Source organism: Brienomyrus brachyistius, chromosome 21 (assembly GCF_023856365.1).
Source record: "Brienomyrus brachyistius isolate T26 chromosome 21, BBRACH_0.4, whole genome shotgun sequence".
Taxonomy (NCBI): Eukaryota; Metazoa; Chordata; class Actinopteri; order Osteoglossiformes; family Mormyridae; genus Brienomyrus; species Brienomyrus brachyistius.
Window position 1 is genome coordinate 9,324,727 of NC_064553.1, and position 19,910 is coordinate 9,344,636.

Below are 19,910 nucleotides of genomic sequence, written 5' to 3' on the forward strand. Positions count from 1 at the left end.
TTGTTACAGGAAGAGAGAGAATGTAAGCAGTTTTGTATGCAGCTCAAGATGTCTGCCATTTTGCCCGAGGATGATAAATAAAATCGCCCCGTTCCATCCTCCAGCCACTGTGCCTCCTGTGGGTTCTGCCATCACGCAGAACCAATTCTTATTCACAAAGTGACTCTTTCCAACCTGTTCTGTTGGTCATATCCTTGCGTTGTTATGACGACTTATTAGGGCATAGCAGTATTATTTTTTTGATAGAAATGCAGAATGATCTGTTTACTAGTTAGAACATCTCCTGTATTCCTCCTATAACCTACAGAGAGCTAATTACTAGCATTACTCATGACTTGACACAATGCAGTTTTGTTTAATTTGGTGCATTGTGCAGCTCCATCTTTTCATTAATCATTTATTTTAATTACTGCTCATTCTGAAATTTGCATATTTACTTGAATTCGATTCGACAGACCCTTATTTTTTTGCCGAATATAATCTGCACTAAATGTGATATTTTTACCCAGTGGTTTGGTTTACGCACCCACTCAGTACAGATGTGCCTGTTCTACTTTTGGTCCAGAGCGACTCTTGCTGAGCCAGAACTTTTGCTGTGTGTGCAGTTCATTGTCCGCGGGAAAACCGATGAGAGTAACAAATGTTACCTGTCCCCTCACGTGTGACTATCCCCCCAAAAATAATCTTGTCGAGTCCCCTTTTTAAGTGATCTGGCTAGCTGATATTTCATCGCTCCTCATTTAGTTGAATCACTTGTTCACTTGTTACGCCATAATAAAAAGTCAGTCAAATTTATAAACTTGTACACAGGAGGAAGAATGGGGGTGGCATGGTGGTGCAGTGGTTAGCACTGTTGCCTCACACCTCTGGGACCTGGGTTCGAGTCTCCGCCTGGGTCACGTGTGTGGAGTTTGCATGTTCTCCCCATGTCGTTGTGGGGTTTCCTCCAGGTACTCCGGTTTCCAAAAACATGTCCAAAAACATGCTGAGGCTAATTGGAGTTGCTAAATAGCCCATAGGTGTGCATGTGTGAGTGAATGGTGTGTGAGTGTGCCCTGTGATGGGCTGGTCCCCCATCCTGGGTTGTTCCTTGCCTCGTGCCCATTGCTTCCGGGATAGGCTCCAGACCCCCCGTGACCCAGTAGGATAAGCAGTTTGGAAAATGGATGGATAGGAGGAAGAATGTGATTGAAGAATCAGTATTTGGGATATGGATGTAGACCATTCCCCCACTGCATGTTTTAATATACGTTGGTTTAAGCTGTGTGTTTCTATATTTCTGTACTTTCTGTAAATCCATAGATCTTTCAAGTGTGATTTCATTTGACAGCATGGATGTTGTGACCCTGGTGTGCATGATAAACAGAGAACGGTGTGTGATGGTGGTTATTGAGCTGGACTGTCCCTCACATCTCCAGGGTTAGGACTTTGAATGCTGGTTTGCATGTTCTCCCTGTGTCCTGTAGCATTCCTTCAGGTAGTTTGATTTCCTCCTGTAGTCCTAAGACATGAAGTTTGGAGAATTGACCCTTCTACCTTCCTCATTGTATGTCGGCATGTATGCACACATCCTGTGGTGGCCTGCTATGCTTTTTTGCGTAATTCGTTCTCACGGAAAGCACTCCAGGTAGCGTAAATAGCGAAATGGCGGTTCCGTAAAGCCTTTAGATATAGTGGTAGTTGATGGTATTTGTCATGGATCACTAAGATCACTCCGTAACTAAACTTGCTTGGCCCCCATTATACATGCATATATCTATATAATATATATAATTTGTGTGCGCCATTTAGTTAATCTGTACATTGTCGCGGTGAACAAGTTCGATAGAAATAATTAACTTTTAGAGTTTAATATTTGTTGCGTTTTCGCGTGAAATAGCAAACGCTGCATCTTTTAATGTTTGAATGCATAACATCTTAACCCTGCATTAAGCATTAAAATGAAATACTCTTTAAACTAGCGCAATTAAGTTATTTGACATTCGCAAAGTTTAACTTAAGGAATACCTTGTACTATTGCTTTACTACAATTAAGCGTTTTATGTTGTTTATTTATTCATTTATTTTTTGCCGGGAACTTGCTGCGCGAATAGAAAGTAAGTTGGGGATTTAACACCGCAACTGTATATACAGGGTTAAGGAGGCGGCGTGAGACCGCCGGGACGTGGCTAGGGACGCTGCGGTTTGGCGAGTTTCGTCCTTGGTCGCGTTTTAATATTACCTCCAAGACGGAGACGCGGCAGCTCCGCGTCCACGTACGGGGAGACAGGAGATGGTGCGCGGGCACCCCCGGCTCGCTCCGGCTGCACGCTCTTCGGGACCCGTTTCTCGGTCCGCGGTCTGTGCTTTCCCGTGCGCACACGTTTCCGTCCGCATCGTCACCGTTTCCAGCGAAATGAGATGCTGAGAGCACCGAGCCGGCACCCCTGCCGAGGATGGACTGTCTGTGCATTGTCACCACAAAGGTAAGGTCAAGCGTTAAATAATCCGCTTGTAGTACCGTAGAAGTGCCGTTTCTTTTTATTTTTTTGGCGCGATTAATAGTTTTCTTCTTCAGTCGCTGACGACGCTCTTCCCAGTTAGACATATTTATTATGAATGTAGCATTCATAGTATCATGTGCTTAGGTCGCGGTTTTAGTAGATTACTATATAAACTATGAAAATATTTGCTGTTCATTAGCATTTTAATCAGTCTGATTAAAATAATGTAACAAAACGGCACTAAAATTCTTTGTGCAACTAAACCATTTAGAAAAGGTGCCCAAGTAGTGCAAGCTTTAATGAAGTTCAGCAAAGTTGTTCAGGTTAAAATATGGCATTACTGCATTATATTCAGCTTTTCCCGGTGAATATTTAAGTTTGTATCGCTTTTTTAAAAAATGGACTCCATACGTGAGGAGCATCTGTGCCACTCTCCCCTGAAAGTAATGCATAATGCAGCATATATGACATTTAGCCGTTTATTTTCCATTTTAATGCTGACTGACAGCACTTGTGCACCAATGAATGGGTCTTTTAAACTGTAGATCAGTAGCACACAGGGCCGGCTGCTTTTGAAACACTTTCTGTAAAAATCAAGTCATTCTCATTCTGTGAAATTCTGATGGTTTTGTCAGCCGGTGTTTTAATTGTTAATCGCTTTGGGAGAGATCTTTTATGCTGGATGATTGGAGTCAGGAAATTGGTCTTTGTGGAGCCATTGTGAGAGCAAGCTTGTCCATCTCAGTGTCAGCTGTCATCTCTCTGTGTCCATGGGCCGCCTTCATCACGTGGATCCTGAGCCAGTGACCCAGTACCTGAAATCCAAACTTCTCTTGCTTTCACTGTCTGATGGGTTGGGAAGGGTTTTTAGGGCTGGCACTGTTCGCTGGACTGGGCACGTTTGCTGAAACTTGGCTGACGATGGGACCCTTCAAAGGCAACAACCAATACCTGAGAAGGTTTTAGCAGTCAGGTGTTTGGCTCCTTGGTCTGAGTTGCACTTACCTGTGCTGGAGCAGTTGCATCACATTTTACTATAGTCTGCTTTTAGCTGCCCATGTTTATGCCTGTCCACAATTATATTTCACTGTATGCTAAGAGACAAAGATCCAGTCTCATCCTGGAAAGCATTTCAGTGTGTTTGGTGTGCTGATTGTGCTTCATGTTGGTAGTAACAGCTGGAAGAAGGTAGCATTATTGAGGGAATGAGGGTTGAGTCATTTCGGCATGGTTACACACCTGTGAGTCACAGCGCTTGTGCCCATTAAGCTGCCTGCTTGAAAATAAGGCTCATTTGATTGGCTGCTCTCTCTCCTTAGAGCGTTTGCGTCCCTTTATGAATTTGTACCTTTGGACATCGTGTTCAGTGCGTCCTACTTTCACCTGATATTGTTTGCAGCGCGTCTTTGCATCTTCGCTTTGGCTTCATGTGTAATCTGAGCCTTCGAACTGGCTTGCATTGCTCTTGTTTGGCTTGCCTTAGAAGGGCAGTCCGTGTAATGGTTTGAGCCGTGCTATTTGCATTATTCGGGAGCTGCTGGGGGGTCAGGCAACATCTGTGCAGTATTTGTTTCTTGTCCCCCTGTTTAATCACCCCCCCCCCCCCCCCCGCCCATTAGCTATTGATGAGGAAAATGGAAGTAGAAGAGCATCGTTAGTTTTGCTCCCCCCGTGAAGGGAGGGATTAAAATGGGCCGGGTATCTTGGCTGACCGCTATGCAAGCCTGTCCCAAGGAGATGCCAGCTTCAGACCGACAGTGTTTCTCCACTCTGGTTCGACGCTCTTTTGTTGACTGTCTCTGATTTGAGTATGAGGCAGGGTCCATTTCATCAGTACTACCTGGTTATGACAGGGGGTTGCAGACAGTATAATCATGTATGTCATATACTGGACATTTATGGAATTACTCGCATGGAAGAAGTGATTCAAGGTGCCTGGAGTAGGATGGAAATGCAATAGGCCCTGAAGAGGCTTGGATGAGTTGATCCTGTCTTTGTTGTTGCCATTAAAGAACTCGATGGCGACATCTTCATTTATAAACATTAGCATTTTACAATGAGTCTTTACTTCTGACTCCAGAAGTTGCTCTTTCCTGGTTGTAAATTTCTAGCAGTGTAGGTAGGCTTTTGCTGGGTTAGTGCCTAGAATTTGGGTGGTCAGTTGTGTGGTGTATCAGGCCGTTCCCTACGTTGTCTTTAGCGTCCGCCTGACCTTGAACTAATGACTGACCATTGGGTGGCCTTCCGCTTACTTCCCAAACGCTACTCTGCGATTGGCTGTCACCGAGAGGCTACTTGATTTCGTCCAGCTTGTTTTCTTGAAAGCCAATAATCAAAAGCACAGCCTCCATTCATAAAAACCCACATACAAAAAAAAAAAAAGAGAATCCATCTGTAGAACACAGTACTGAATAAAGCACTATTATCTTTCTGCTGATGCTTCTTACTGTGACTCACGTTTTGTGGTGACGGAAGAAACATGCGGTGGGTGAGGCTTCCTGAGCACTGTCAGTCACTGCTTGGTTTAGAAGTGGGATAAACCTGTCAGTGATTGTCAGCGCTCAGTGATCCCATGGTGTATGGTTGGGGCTGCTCTGCTTGACTAGTCGTTACCTAGTTTTTGGAGGGTTTACCGCTGGTTAGGTCCTTTCCCTCCTTTTCCTGTTCTCTTGTGGCAATGTTGGGCACCCTAGGTCAACCTCCCCCCCCCCCCCCCCCCCCGATGCCTTTCTTGTGTAGATATGCCCTTGGTGTTCCTGTTTCCCTGCAGTCCAGAGACATTGTTCAGATGAACTGGTAGCTATGGATTTTCGTGTGCGAGTGCAGAGTCGCCCTTGATGGGACGGATGGGTGGGTTTGTTTGAAGTGCTTTGCAGAAATGCATGGTTGCTCTGTCTCCTGTTGTCTCATGTATCAAACCACACAGATGGGCCAGACAGTTCAGCTCAATGAATGGGGGGGGGTGGTTTCCAGGGCTGACTAAGGCACATGTCCTCCCCCTGTAGGGGGTGCTGTGGTGCCATAAGTGTACACTGGTCAGAGTGAGGCGTTTTCATTGGGTACCTTGCACATTATCTGGTTCTGATGCTGACGTAGCAGCGGCTAGTTAAGGGTGAATCAGATCCCATCATCTGCAGGAAACCTCCACAATCTGGCACTTTTTTGGGGTCATGTAGTGCCTTAGTATTAAATTTGCTTGTATCATACCATCCATCCATCCATCCATTTTCCAAACCGCTTATCCTACTGGGTCGCGGGGGGTCCGGAGCCTATCCCGGAAGCAATGGGTTGTATCATACCATCCATTTATTTTCTATTTCATCCATCCATCCATCCATCTATCCATCCATCCATCCATTCATTTTCTGTATCCATCCATCCATCCATTCATTTTCTGTATCCATCCATCCATCCATCCATCCATTCATTTTCTGTATCCATCCATCCATCCATCCATTTTCTGTACCCACTTGTTCTTTTCCAGATTCAAAGTCTATCCCGGAAGCCACTGTCACAAGGCAGGGAATAACTCAGGAGAGGGCGCCAACCGATTGCTGAGCTGTATCATATCAGTTAAATTTACACGTGTCGGATATTGAGAGAATTGTGGTCTGCCCTACTGAACTGGCTAGCAGTGAGCCAGTCAGCTGAGCCGACCCCTCATAGCTGGCTGAGCCCAGAAGAGTCGAGTGTCTGACCCTAATCAGTATTGTCGTCATTAGTAATATTAGAGTTGGGATGATGCATTGGTTTCACCGCATCCTGTGCACTCCAGTCACGCGACACATGGAAGCCGCCTCCAACTCCCACCCTGTCGGCTTCTCCAGTAACCTTCCTCTCGCTCTGCTCGTCCTCCCCGTGCTGCTCATTGATCAGAGGATTCCCGGGTGCAAGTGGCCACCTCGCCACTCCTGTTCACGTGGCCACTATCGCCCCCTAAAGGCCCAGCTGTCCCAAATCCCCCCCCGGTCTCCCCGCCCCCACCTGGCTCTGTCCCCGGGAGCGGTTCGAGTGGCGTCTGCTCCTCTCTGACTTGGGCGTGCGTGGGACGACAGGTGCGGAGCCCCCGGCGCTGGCAGAGAGCGGCTTGCTTGCTTGCTCGGCTTCCGCAGCGTGTTCCCAGAAACTGCAGAGGCCTGGTGACTATGTAGGTGTCGCCATAACGACTTACCGGCCGTAACAGCTGGGAATGGGTCCAGGACTGTTTGATGCATTGTATAGTTAATTATAACTGAGAACGCAGAGTCCTTGAGGAGCCCCCTCCTCCTTTCTCCCGCTCTCCCGTGCCTTGAGAGAGTAAGTGCACAACACCTGCTGTATGATTAAGCACTGCCTGGGCGCTGCAGCGCATTCCCTCCCCTGTAGGGGGAGCCGTGGTGTCGTGAGTGTAGTAGGTCATCGCGTGTGTCCTCTGTCCTCAGTACCCTGTGACTCAGCACCGTCGCTGTCACGGCTCGGCCGCAGTCGCCGGCTTCGCAGTGCCCCCAAGCTGAGATAAGGTGCCTTTGTGGAAGTGTGGGTCGTTGCGTGACAGAACTAGTCGCTACTGCCTGCTTATGCCTATCAGTGTACACAGGAGGCCAAGGTCACTCTGAGTAGCCTTGCGTAACCTGTACAGCCTTCTGGAGTTTTGCTTCAGCTGATGGGTTGTGATTTACCCTGAACCTGCTGCTGCAACGTCAGCATCAGAACCAGGAAAGGTGATGTTTTGCCACGGGAAAGACATGTGGTAATGTACAAGGGGCCCAATGAAAATGTCTCACACTGACCAGCAGATGGCGGTGTTAGTACTAGCCAGTCATTTCTGCTGCTCTGTTGATGGTTTTGTTTGACTGGTGCAGTTTAGGTGTGGTGCTTGGCTCAAACGTGAAACAACTGTCACATCCCACTTAGGCTGCGTTCACATTGCAGGACAAATGTGGCCCAAATCCAATTTTCTTGCTCATGTGACTTATATTGCATTTTTTTCATGACAATGTGAACAGCAGAAGTCGCATGAAATTCTATTTTTTTTTTTTCTTTCAATTCCGATCTGGGCCACTTCGGTATGGACAGCGGAATCGGAATTCGTGCGACTTTTACGTCACTTCCGATCGACGTTCGTCACAATTCTGCGCAGGCGAAAGTCGCCATATGTTTCCGTCAGAGTGCCAAACATGGAGGAGAGCACGGGAGTTGGCCAGTGGAGGGACAGTGAGGTGCTGGATTTAAGTATTTGGGGAGATAAATCTTTTCAGACAAAACTGGAAGTCTCATACCGTAACTGGGCAGTTTTCGAATCAATAAAGTGTGACGTCTTTGTTGTTTTATGCGCATGTGGGCCAGCTCAGTATAGTGAGCCGTTCACATTGAAGTTTGGTACTGCCCATATTAAACAGAGTAATGTGAACAGGCAAACAAAAAATCTGATCTGAGCAGAAAATCAGAATTGAGCAATAAGGCCTGCAGTGTGAACGTAGCCCTTACACAACACCATGTGCTGCACTGTGATTTGATGCCAAATGTTGCAAAGAAGCTGATAGTTTCTCTCAACCTCCAAAATTATAGGCACTGTAAGTCAGGCCGCGCCTTTTCCCTGATCATTATAAATAACCGTTTGTCATGTTTAGCCACTTTCTATGGGTTTCTTTGCAGTTTCTCACAGTGCCGGGTTAAATTTGGTTTTTCCAATACAGTCAAGAAGTTATGGAGTGGTTTGTGGTCAGCCTTCAACAACAGAACCCCAACTAATATGCATAATTACTTTCAGAACAACGCTATAAGTTTTTTTTTTTTTTTCTCTTCTCAACACCAGTTCACCTCTTGTCTTTAAATACATCACATTGTATTTGCTTGGCAAATAAATCCAGAACGGTGACTGTCATGTCTTCTCAATTAATCATGCCGTATATTGTAAGTTATATTATTATAAAACAGCCCCATCTTGGGTTGTTTCCTGCCTTGTGTCTGCTGTCTCCGGGATAGGCTCAGGACCCGCCATGACCTTGAATAGGATAAGTGGTTACAGAAGATGCATGCATGGGTGGATGGATGGATGGAATCTTTTTTTTCCCTGCCAGTGAGCCTTTCCATTGGCACTGAAGTTTTGTAATTTGTCCCTCCAAGCATCGAACTTTCTACAATGCCAATTTGGCATGATAACCTCATTTGTATACCCCTGCCGATCCTGCCTGTACTGAACTTGGTGTTTTTCTGGTTTTTATTGATTATTGAAGGAACAGAGAGTGGGAGAAAGCTCGTTCATACTTTTACTTTTACATGCAATATATGAGAATCCTCTTGAATGTTTTCCCCGATCTATAACTGCACCCAACTGCAACTTTATGGTAAGAAGCCCAGTCTCATAAAAGTCGGAATTTTGTCCCTTGTGCTTACGGTCCCATGACTGCTATTGAACATCACAACACTGATGTGGAACTCGCCTGTTTTCTTAGCACTGGATTGTGTATCTGAGTGTGATATTTTCTCTCAGTTCTATGATTTTATGCCAAGCACTGACACACATTTCACAGACCAAGAAATGTGAAGTAGATTCCAATTAAAAGCTGATTGTAATTCTTATCATTTCAGAGGTCTTTAGGAAAATGACTGTGAATTTCAGCCACTCTGTTGTGGTCGCTGCTGAAATGGTTCTTGCTCGGCATTCCAGCAAGGTTGATAGCTTTCAGCCTCATAAACACAGGCATTTTGTCTGCCAGAGAAATGGTTAGGAATGTGCTGTTCCAGCAGAAATATTTGTCAGGTGATGACCTGTGTGGGCTAAGAGAAAATGTTCGTCATTGGAATAGTTTGGCTGTCCTTTTGTGCTGTGAGTAAGATACATGGTCACAACTGGGGCTTCTAAATTGCCTGCCTTTGTGATGTGGGGAACCGAACAGTGGATTTGGTTAAAATTGTGTTAGCGAATGAGAACATTAAGTTTAGTTGCTCTTGTTCTGATAGGTTGTGTATGGAGGTCATTTGTCTGCCTTGGTGTCAGACTGCCGTCCGCGCAGCTGAGGTCTCAGAGCATGGGACTGATCCCCACACCCAGTGCTGCATCTCTTCCAACGCTTATGTACCATCCTGACATGTGGATGTTGTGAAGGCTGTATATTTTCCCCCTGATGCAACCTCTTGACATCTGCTCAGATATACAGATTGCAAAGTATGTGAGTGATTTTCCCATCATACTCCCTCGGGGCGGGGGGGGGGGGGTGTAACAGGTGACCCCCTTGGGATCTTTTCTCGCTGATGTTCCCCAGAGTTCCTCAGCACTGTGTCCATGCTGCCGTGTGTCTCCCGTTTCTGTGGTAAGTATTGGCTGTGTCTTACATGGGGATATAGATTCCAGGCCCTATCACCTCTGCCCTGCCTTTCAGTGGGTAGCTCGAGCCTCACGCAGTGGCTGGGGGGGGGGGGGGTACTCTTTGTCCGCCAGGCCTGAAGGTTATACCAGCAGGAGAACAGAGCTTAGGGTCCTTATGAAGTTTAAAGGTGATATTTCAGAAGTGGTGCCAGAATTTGGCTGTTTATGTTGACTCTTCATCTAGGGGTCTGTGTCGCATTTACTGCGTTTATACTGCAGGACTCTTTGAGGCTATGTGGATATGACTATGCTTAATCATCTTTCTTTTTGAAGTAGTTGATGTATAGCTTGTGGTGGATATGTGTGTGCATTTGAAAATGTATGTGAAGAGTGCAATACTGCCCTCTGCTGGGGTAAATGGAGATTAGTGCCTTTATAACTCTTCGTGAAAGTAGACCATGGAAGGAAGTTTCAGTGAAGCATTTTTCTGAACATTTCAGGAGATTCTCTCAGTTAACATTTTCATTGTTTGCGTCACTTCTGAGGCTGAAATTGAAGCTCTGCGTAGGTTTGTTGGGAGTGGTGTTCATTTCATTAGCCAATGTGGGGGGGGAGATTTTATTTTGTCCACAAGGTGGCAGTCATCAGAAGAGCATAGTGGATAAAACGGTTCTCCTCCAACAGAGCTTGCTTGAGACTTTGGGCACTTGGATGGGTGAGCTGCTCATGGTCAGTGTGACAAATGGAGCTCCCAGTCTAAGGGGGTATCCCCTGTGTGGTGCTGACACCTCATTCTGTCCGCATCCTCCCAAGTCATTGGAAAGACCCATTCAGGGGTTTCCCAGCATGCTTTACTGAAGGCTATGGGAATCTGATGTGCTTTTATTATGTTTTATACGCAGTAGCTGTAGCAGTATTTTATGAGGTTTGCTCCTGTGCTTTACACTTTTCAAGGCTGGTTTTTCCTGAAGCTGTCCACCTCCTGGTATGGCCATGGGAGTTGGTCACTGTTTCCAGCTGTCATAACTTGTGCATCAGACCGCTTGGTAACGAACGGGCGCCTTCCAGCCCACCTGAGGTGTTGGAGGTGGGTGGTCGACTTCGAGCACAAACATGGAGGATGATGCGGCAGGAGCCGTCGTTGTGATGGCTGATATTCGGCGTTGGAGGGGATCATGCAGTCACCGGGGGTTCCGTGAAAGAGACAGGAGGGTCTGGTGAGGTAGGGAGGGCTCGCCCCCCCCCCCCCCCCCCATTACAAGGACAGCCTTTAGTGTCGCTCAGTCACCAGTTGTGGTGCATGACCTTGCCAACAACCTTCAGAACCCAGCCCCCTTTCTGCTGTGTCCCCCAGTGATCTGGCTGGCTGGCAAACCCTGTGGAGCCTCTGGTGTCGTTGCCCAGCTATCACTGGGTCAGAACGTCTTGCTGGGCAGATGGTCTGGCCTTAAGGTGGAAATCTTAGCTCATTCAGTTGTTGCTAAATGCTCTCTTCCAATTCCATCCCATCTCTCTGTTTCCCATATTTTCTTTTTCTACCATGAACGGTTTATTCTTCTGAGGTTTGTGGAGGAGATTCCCTAGTGCTGTCTAACATACTTGCAGCCATGTTCCACTTGTTAAAATCGTACCAGGAGCATCAGAAGGGGCTGTTTACTCTACAGGTTGTTTGCTGCGTGTGTGTGTGTGTGTTCGTGCGTGTGTGTGTGTTCGTGCGTGCGTGCGTTCATGCGCATCCCAGGTGAGGTAGCAGAGCGTGAGAGGGAAGTACGGCATGAGACTGCGCCCCCACATGGGGGGAGGCGCTTGTTGAATGGCCGCCTTCAGCTGCCTCTGCAGAAAGAGCATGAGTCACCCTCCTGCCTGCCTGCCTGACTGCATGCCTGGCTCTGAGGTGGTCCAGAGCACCCCCAGCCCCCCCGGCGCGCACTTTGTAGCGCTCTGAATCACAGTGCCGGCCGCGTATTTGCAGGACAGCCCCCCTCCTTCCGGTCTCTGTGGCTGGATTGTGTTTCGAGGCGCCGTGACGCGCACCACTGGGCATTCACTGTATATGTGTGTTCTGTGTACCACCTTGGGGCATAATGAGTGTCTAGTATTTTACTGCATGTATTGTTGCTGTATGATATTCAGCAGCAGTATGCAACAGCGCAGAGCTAGGTGGAACCGCCCCCCACGTGTCAGTGCAGGTGTTTGTGTGAGTAAGCACCGGTCCTCTGCTTCCCACTGCAGCCCGAGAACTAGAACCTCTACGCTACGCCCAGTCGCTCTTTTGACTTTGCTCGTCCTTAAAAGCAGGGACGGACGCGGGAATCCTTTCTTAATAGATTCCGAGCCCAAATAAGACAATGGCAGCTTGTGAAGTCGGACGCGCTGCCGCTCGCTCGGGATCCAGAAGTAGCCCCCCCACCAACGTGCTGGGGCCATCATCTTCCCCGTCATCAGCGCCGCTCAGCACTCCGCCATGGAGATAGACGCCCTGGCGGGGCTCCGATATGGAGATAAATCTCAAAGGAGACGGTCTCGTCTTGAGCGGAAAGTGCTGAGTGCGCAGATGTGGCCCAGAGGCGACAGCCTGCCGTTTGCGTGAGCGGGTGAATGTCACCCAGGTAGGGTTCTATAGACTACAGTGTGACACGCTCTTCTTGTTATTCGGCAATCCGTCCAGCTGCGACAATAGTGAAGCACACTAGTGAAGTATAGTGAGGAAATAAGTCTTCCCCTCAGCTCAGGGGCCTGTCCCCTGCCAGATCAGCACCCTGTATGACTTTGAGGATGACTTACATAGCACTGGCCCTGGGCTCAGGTTCACCAGAAGGTAGAGTGCAGTCAGTCTGTGTCTTAATGAAGCGTGCCAACTTTGGCACAATGAAACGAGTGAACTCTCGGCATATCAGCATGACACGTAGTGGCTTCCCCTCCCTGCTTGGGTTGGGTGGGGGGAGGTGGCGCACCATTTGAGAAAGGGTGTGGGCAAAGTGGTGGAAATTGCTCCTTCGTTGCCTTACTGCTGTCAGCCTGAGATGCAGGCGATTGCTTCTGCCTTCTGCTCCTCTTCTTTTTCATTTGCTTGTTCACCGTCTTGCTCGTCTCATTTCTGGGCCGAATGGCTGGCTGTAGGAAGGCGCCCACGATCCTTGGCTATGGGAATGGAAAACTGATTAAAATACCTGTCTGGCAGCAACTCTCTCTCTCTCCCCCCCCCTCCCCGCAACTGGAAGGAAAGGTCCCTTTTGCTGGTCAGTAATACCACTTTAGATCCAACAACTCTGTAATTGGCGGGTCTGCAGCTAAAGGCGGAGCATGTCAGTGACAGAATGGCTTCTGCATGTTAGTGGTGAAGCCCTCTCTAACAGTGCATACTTATGCCTCGTGGTTTTTTCGTGCTTAATTACCAGGAAGATGTTCTCCGTGACTTTTTAGGACAGTGAGTATTTGCTTGATGCCTTTTCCTGCTGTGATTTATCCTAGCAGCTGGTAACAGCTCACATACGGGATGTGTCGTCCCGTCGATCGCAGGCATGAGTGCCAGTCATTCATCACGCTCGATGTTCAGAGCTATAAATAAGTGTCTGTAAGGGCGGGCTTGCAGTCCGCCTCCACGTTTCCGGCGAAAATGCCGTCCGATGGCCCGCATCGGGCCGATTGCGGGACTTTGAGTGTCATGGTGGTTTGACAGTGGCTGTCATGGGACTTTCTAGTCTGGAGCGATGTACACATGGCTTGGCACAGAAGTGGTCAGTGCATGTGTTCACAGATCGAGGAGGAGGACTGACAAGGAGTGGGCGGGGGTGTCCTCTTGCTAGGCCTGTTTTAGCGTACAGTCCACAGCATTAAAATTCTGCATGGCCATAAACATCTGCTACCTCCCTGCAGGCCAGCAATGTGTTGGAGAGGGGCGTGGTGGCAAAGGCTGTGACACAGCGTACCAGTGAGGCCCGTGAGCCACGATCTGTCCGCTGGGATCGTGTGCCGCCCCCCCCCTTGCATCAGCAGCTGCCGGAGAACGGTTATGATGTAACCACTGTCACTGCGCTCAGCTGATTTACAGCGGCGGGGAGTGAGGGGGCTGCCAGCAGGAATGCGGGCGCCGAGGCCCACTCAGGATGGCGGAGGAGCTGAAGAGCACCTCGTCCAGGTGTGGGGGGGGGGGGGGGGGGGGTCATACATGCATCCCTGTCTCCTTCGGCACGGAAAGTGTAGGTTGTGTTTATTTTAAAGGTCGCCCACGTTGGAGTCATCTGCAGCAGCTGCATACCAAACCGATAGCCTGGGTTTGTGTCGAGGCTCGACACCGTAAAGCGGAAGCGCGTGTCCCCTTTGGAGGAGGCTGCGTGGAGACTGGCGTTCTCTGAAGGCCTGCCGTCCTCCCGCGGGGCGCTTGGGGAAGCTAGCAGCCGGCATTTCTCTGTGATCTAGGCTGGTACCGGCTGGCTGTCAGTGCTGTAGGACGCGGATGTGCTGGGCTTGCCTCGTGCACTCGCTCCCCCGCCCACCTCTCCACGTCTAGTTAGGGGCTGAGCGGCATATCTCTCTCTCTCTCTCTCTCTCTCTCTCTCTCTCTCTCTCTCTCTCTCTCTCTCTCTCTCTCTCTCTCTCTCTCTCTCTCTCTCTCTCTGCTTGGACCTGCTAGATGGTTCTTGTACAATGTTTTGGATTTGAAAGTTTGAGTGGAAGGGGGCTGCCAGAGGTCATAGCTACTTCAGCTCATTGGAGCCCTAAGCGACCAACCCCCCCCCCCCTGCCACACACATCTGTAAACAGATTGGGTAGCAAATAAATAAAGCACTCCAATATCCCTTTTTCCATCCCCGCTCTCTCTTCTGAATAGCCTCCAGAATCACAGCCTTTCTTTTCCTCAGCCTCCTCACTCTCTATCATTTCTGGTAATGCAGAGCTCCCTCACAGGCAGGCAGCACAGTGTGTCTCCAGCGGTCCGTGCGATAAAGCCCCACGCGGCATCAGCCTGCCCCTCCCCCCGCGACTTCCCTCCCTCTCTCTCTCTCTCTCTCTCTCTCTCTCTCTCTCCCTCTCTCTCTCTCTCTCTCTCTCTCTCTCTCTCTCTCTCTCTCTCTCTCTCTCTCTCTTGCTTACTCGCCTGCCCTGCCTCCCCCTCCCTGCCTCGTGCATGTAGAGACCGTGTCGAATGCACTGAAGCCATGGCACCGGCTTTGCCACAGCCCGCTGCCGAGCGCTGACGGATTGGCCTCTGAGTTCGGCCAGAGGTTTGACGCCGCCCCCCCACCCCTTCCCGCTCCCTCCCCTCCCTCCCCTCCCCCCCCCGCTTCTCTGCCTGCCATGAGATCCCCCCCTCCCGTCGGTTCCCTCGATGTCGGCATGGCTCTTCCGAGGCTCGCTCGCCTGCACCTCGCCGCCGAGTCTCGCTGATACCCCCCCACCCCCCCCGTACGCTCGAGGACCGGAGGACGGCCGAAAGGGAGGGAGATGCTCGCTGAATGAAGGCAGCGAGAGCCCCGCTGTTTTTCCCCCCGCCATGGTCGGAGCCCAGGACTGAGGGCGGATGCCGAACCCGGGCGCCAGGCAGCGCTCCCAGCGGCATCTCGCCGGGACCTCGATCTGCGAGAGGCTCAAGTGCCCGGGAGCTGACAAAATGTCTCCCAGCATCAAAAACTTGGATTGCTTCTCGCCTATGCTGTGCCACTGCAAAGTTGCATGCACCAACAGCACCATCTCGCTGATGTTTGGATGCAAGGTGGGTGACGACCAGTCAGTTGAGCACTTTTTTTGTTTTTTTGTTTTTTGATTTTGTCGTCTCTTCCTGCCTCTTCTGCCGTCTGTGTTTACGTTTCATATCAGGCTGTCGGCGAGCTCTACAGCCGCGTGCCCCAACTTTGCCCGCCGATCTGTTAGCCGGTCGCTAGCTGTCAGCCGAGCGCGCCTCCCACAGAGCTTTCCGCCGGCTTGTCCCTCGGATTGCTGTGCGCAAAGTTAAAATCGGGGCAGTCTCGCTGAAAGTGCGTGCCGTACAGACACCTGCCCGTTAATCCATCCAAATTGCCGGCGATTTCTCAGCAGAGTCCTTCGTCTTGGCGCATAGCAAGGCTGCATGTGGGAGAGGCAACTGGCTCTGTCAAATGGCAACTCTGCTCTGGTGCGGTCCCCTGAACACCTGGCGCGAGTGGAGAATCCGTGCTGTACGTTCCGGTCCACGGCTTCAGCCTCCACAGATGCTTTTTCTCTCTTCATCTCTGCTTTGTTGCGTGGCGGCCCAGAAGCTCCCTTCCGCTCCACCCCGAGGGGTTTTATACCTGTGGTGCTGAGCTCTGCCGTCCCCGCCGAACAGAACGCACAGCCCGCGTCCTGCCCCTGCCCTTAAAGTTTCCAGATGAGGAGTTTGTGGTGCTCCAAGCGCATGAGGCCAGGAGTGCCCGACTCCGAATGATGCCCCACTGCCTGAGGTGCCCGCTGAAGGGCTGCCTGGCTTTTACATAAGCAGACCATCCTCGCTTTGCTAATGACCCCATGCTACCTCACCTCTCCTATCGCCCTCCTCCTATCCTCTCTAATTCAGCTCGGTTTTTTTGCTTTCAGAAGTTTCTTGCTAAGGTCATGTGTTTGTGTTCCCTGAAAGAAAATTCCAGGTCATTTATTTCTGTGCAGCCGGTTGACTCAGTCAGTCCTCTCTAAGCCGGCTGATTTCATAACTGAAGCTAAGTCTCTAATCTAAAAGCACAAAATGAAATGTGTGTCGGCTTTTACGAAGATGATCTCCGTTTAGTTAGTGTTGAGTACCGTGAGACTGCCATGGTGGCTTTAACGGAATCTTTTTGGCTACCTGGACGTGCACTTTCTGGAGGAGGGTCGCTGGGGTGACCACGCCTGCCTGTGGATCGATACTCTCTGCCCAGCGCAGTTCTGAAAGTCGTGGATGACCCCTCCGTTGCTGATTGCGGCTGTTTAAGCTGTCCCGGAAGCCCGGTGGTTTCGTTTGTGGCACGTAAGGATGTAAATCCCATCCCTGCGTTCCTGACTGTCCCCCCCACAGCCTCGCCCGCACTCCGAAGCGGGACGGGATGGGCCGTCGAGGGTGCATCGGGATAATCTCCCACTGGAGGCAGTGTGCTAATCTGAAGGAGTCTCTCAGAGGTCCTTGCTGTCAGTACAGTGCCCGCGATTGCGTGTGTGTGTGTGTGTGTGTGTGTGTGTGTGTGTGTGTGTGTGTGTGTGTGCGCGCGCACGTGTGCGCGTGTGTTACATCAGCAGTGTTTCCTGAATGTTCCCCACAGGCTGGACACCCTGCGTTTCACATGTATCGATTTGGTGTAGCACAGTATTTCCTAATCCGGTCCTCGGGGATCCACGGTCGGTCCACGTTTTTGCTTCCACCAAGCTTCCTGCCAGACAGTCCCCATTTTTTGCTCCCTCCCAGCCCCTAACGAAAGCGATATCGTGGACTGTCTGTGGGTCCCTGAAGACTGGATTGGGAAACTGGTTTAGCATTTCCCAGCCCTGATTCTTACAGCCCACCTGCGTGGTGTTCCACAAACTAGCCGAGTGTCCTGTCAATTAGACGTTATGAAGTTGCTAATTAAATGAATCGCTTACATTTTATAGATTTTCGTCATAAATTATGTCATTGGGATTAATCCTAAGTAGATAGAACTTCAAATGAACGATATCCATTCATTTTCATTTACTGAATCATTACCTGTTTGTAGCTTTTGAACTTAAGCTTTGATTAATTAGTGCGCGTATAATTAGGCAGTGTGTGTATATAAGCTTGACAAATGATCAAATAAAGTAAAGAATGCATTAGCAGAAAGCACAAGATTGCTAGTTTGGTTAATACAATTGAAATTTACAGCACGTCCTGTAACGCTTGACTTTATTTTTGTTCTGGAGCGCGTGTGTGTGTGCGTGTGTGTGTGTGTGTGTGTGTGTGTGTGTGTGTGTGTGTGTGTGTGTTATTCATACTTTGCATAGTTCCTCGGTGAAGGTTAGGCTTTCTGAGCTGGATTCACTTGAGTTATATTGACTGGAGGGAACCAGGAGCGCGCGCCCCCCCCCCCCCCCCCACACACACGCACGTGTAGCATGCTGAACAAGGCCTAGCTGTCACGGGCCACTCAGCACTCCTTTGCTGTCCCTGGAGGCGTGCTGCTGCTCTTAGTGGGTCACGCTCTGCTCTGGGCTGGGAGTCCCTCAGCAGCGGTGGGATACGTTGGCATTCTGAGGCTCCTGTGGTAAGGTGAGAGTGGGCCTGCTCACAGATCCAGGCCCAGGGTTCAGGACCCCTGAGATACGGGTCCGGTCTCCTCGTCGAGGTCCATTGCTCTGAGCTCCCGCCATTCAGCCATATCCCCAATGCATCAAATCATTGCCCAGATTCAGATGAGGAAGTATAGTGGTGTAACACAGAGATAGCTTATCTCTCGCTGAAGATGAAACGTCACGTGGAAGATCCTGTATGAAAGTTGAAGCAAAGTGGACCGTGGTAAAGTAATGGGGAATCGTGGGTGAGAGTCGCCCCAGTGACGCTGAATTCTCTTTGCAAGCGAAATGCTGACAACTCCAAGGATGATAGTTTTAATGCCCCCTGACCTCCCCCCCACCCCAAAGCACAATTATTAATTTTTGAAGCAAGTGTCTATTGTTACTTGTGCCTGCTGGAATGTCTTGCATGTTGGCAGGCTAGGCCCATGTATGCAAGTATGAGGTACGACGTGTATCGCACAGACAGAGCGCTGCAGGGAAGCCTTTCGGGTACCTGAGATCCACTCGGTTTCTACGAAGAAGAGCATCTGGATGGCGGAGTCAGTGGGCGCTTCAGCCGGTGAGGTCAGAGTCTGTCAGCGCTGTCGTGTGCGTGAGTCTGTCGGCTCGCAGGCCCGCCCGGTTTAGTCACAGGTACACGTCGTCTCTCGCTCGCTCTCATCGTGCCGGTGCTTCTCGCTCACGATGCCTTCTCGGGATTCTGCCTGCGACTGGAGCAGCTGTTGGAATACGCAGCCCTTCCTTTCGCACGTTCCTTTTTGGGGGGTGGGGTGGGGGGAGAACCCTGCGACTTCCCGTGCTTTGTGTTTGCTGTGGATGTTATTGTGCTTCAAATGATCAGCGAACTTTTATTTGAAGTGGTGCTTCACTGTATGTGGTTATGCAGACGGGTTTAGCAGCACCAAGCAAGCAAACAACCAACCAGCAGGCCTGGTGGATATATTGATAAGCTTTCCTCTATTGCTTTGTCTGCACAAGGCTCGCCGCTGCTGTGTCCACCGCTTCTCCGTCCTCCAGTCCAGGTCACCAGGTTAGAACTTCAAGGTTTTGGCACCTTTCCTCTGTCCTGTTACTCCTTTTTTCCTGGTTCAGTCTGGCACGGTGATGGAGACCTGCAGTTTGCCTTGTCCCGAAACGGCATGCTTTCTTAAATTGCACGATAATTTTGACTATGATGCCTTGCTCAAGTGTTAATCCATAAGTCCTGATTGTACCCATTGTTCTTCAAAGCTTACTTATGTCTTTCATCGAAGACTTGAAACCAGTGACCAGTTTCATGATTTGACAGTCCCGTGACTGTGAAAATATTATTTGGAAGGCACTGGCAGAGGAATACCACAGACGTGTGGAACAGCAGACTATCACAAGTCTAACTCGGCCTTGCTGTGATAGCTCCCTTCGGGGCAGTCTTTGGTACCAGCTATCTAGCTACCTGTCAGCACACAAAATTTTAACTGAGCCGTATGCTGACCTTTTGCCCCTCCGTCGGCTCCACCTCTGCTCTTTCAAGCATGGTCGCCTGTCTGTCTAGGCCCTCAGGTCACTCTCCCCTTTTCCCGCCCTGCCAAGGACCGGCCTTGTGGCGAAAGGCCTCATTGATTTCTCATCAAGCCTCGCTGGGTTACCATCAGAATGAAGAGGTTCAGAGGCCCTGTAAGTCAGTGAGGTTCCCTTTGCTTTACCGGACGACTGACTAAATACAATGTGGAGTGACAGTGGACGGCTTAGCAAGGCCTGTCGCGGTGGTGTCGCTATCGCCGTATCAGACGGTATATGGGGATGACCTTGATCGTTTTTCTGACCGCAGTATTGGCAAGTTGCGCTTACATACCTGCGTACATAAGAATGAATGCCAGCAATATTTAAGAGAGTCGTGCTGCTGCTTCTCTCGTCTGCTCTCTGTG

General features: G+C 49.8%; 1 protein-coding gene across 22 annotated transcripts in view; it reads left to right on the forward strand.

The window, feature by feature from the left end:
• The window catches only part of LOC125716317 (discs large homolog 1-like protein), a 110,242-nt gene that overhangs the window by 19,540 nt on the left and 70,792 nt on the right, over window positions 1–19,910 (forward strand). Inside the window, exon 1 of one of the 22 annotated variants that reach the window (XM_048988460.1) lies at window positions 15,211–15,484. The exons of 19 other annotated variants lie outside the window; for them this stretch is intronic. In XM_048988460.1, the coding sequence (XP_048844417.1) occupies window positions 15,293–15,484 (192 nt within the window). In that variant the 5' untranslated portion in view covers window positions 15,211–15,292. Of the gene's footprint in view, window positions 1–15,210; window positions 15,485–19,910 lie in introns of those variants that run through there. 2 more of the 22 variants (XM_048988466.1, XM_048988467.1) reach the window with 2 other exon arrangements.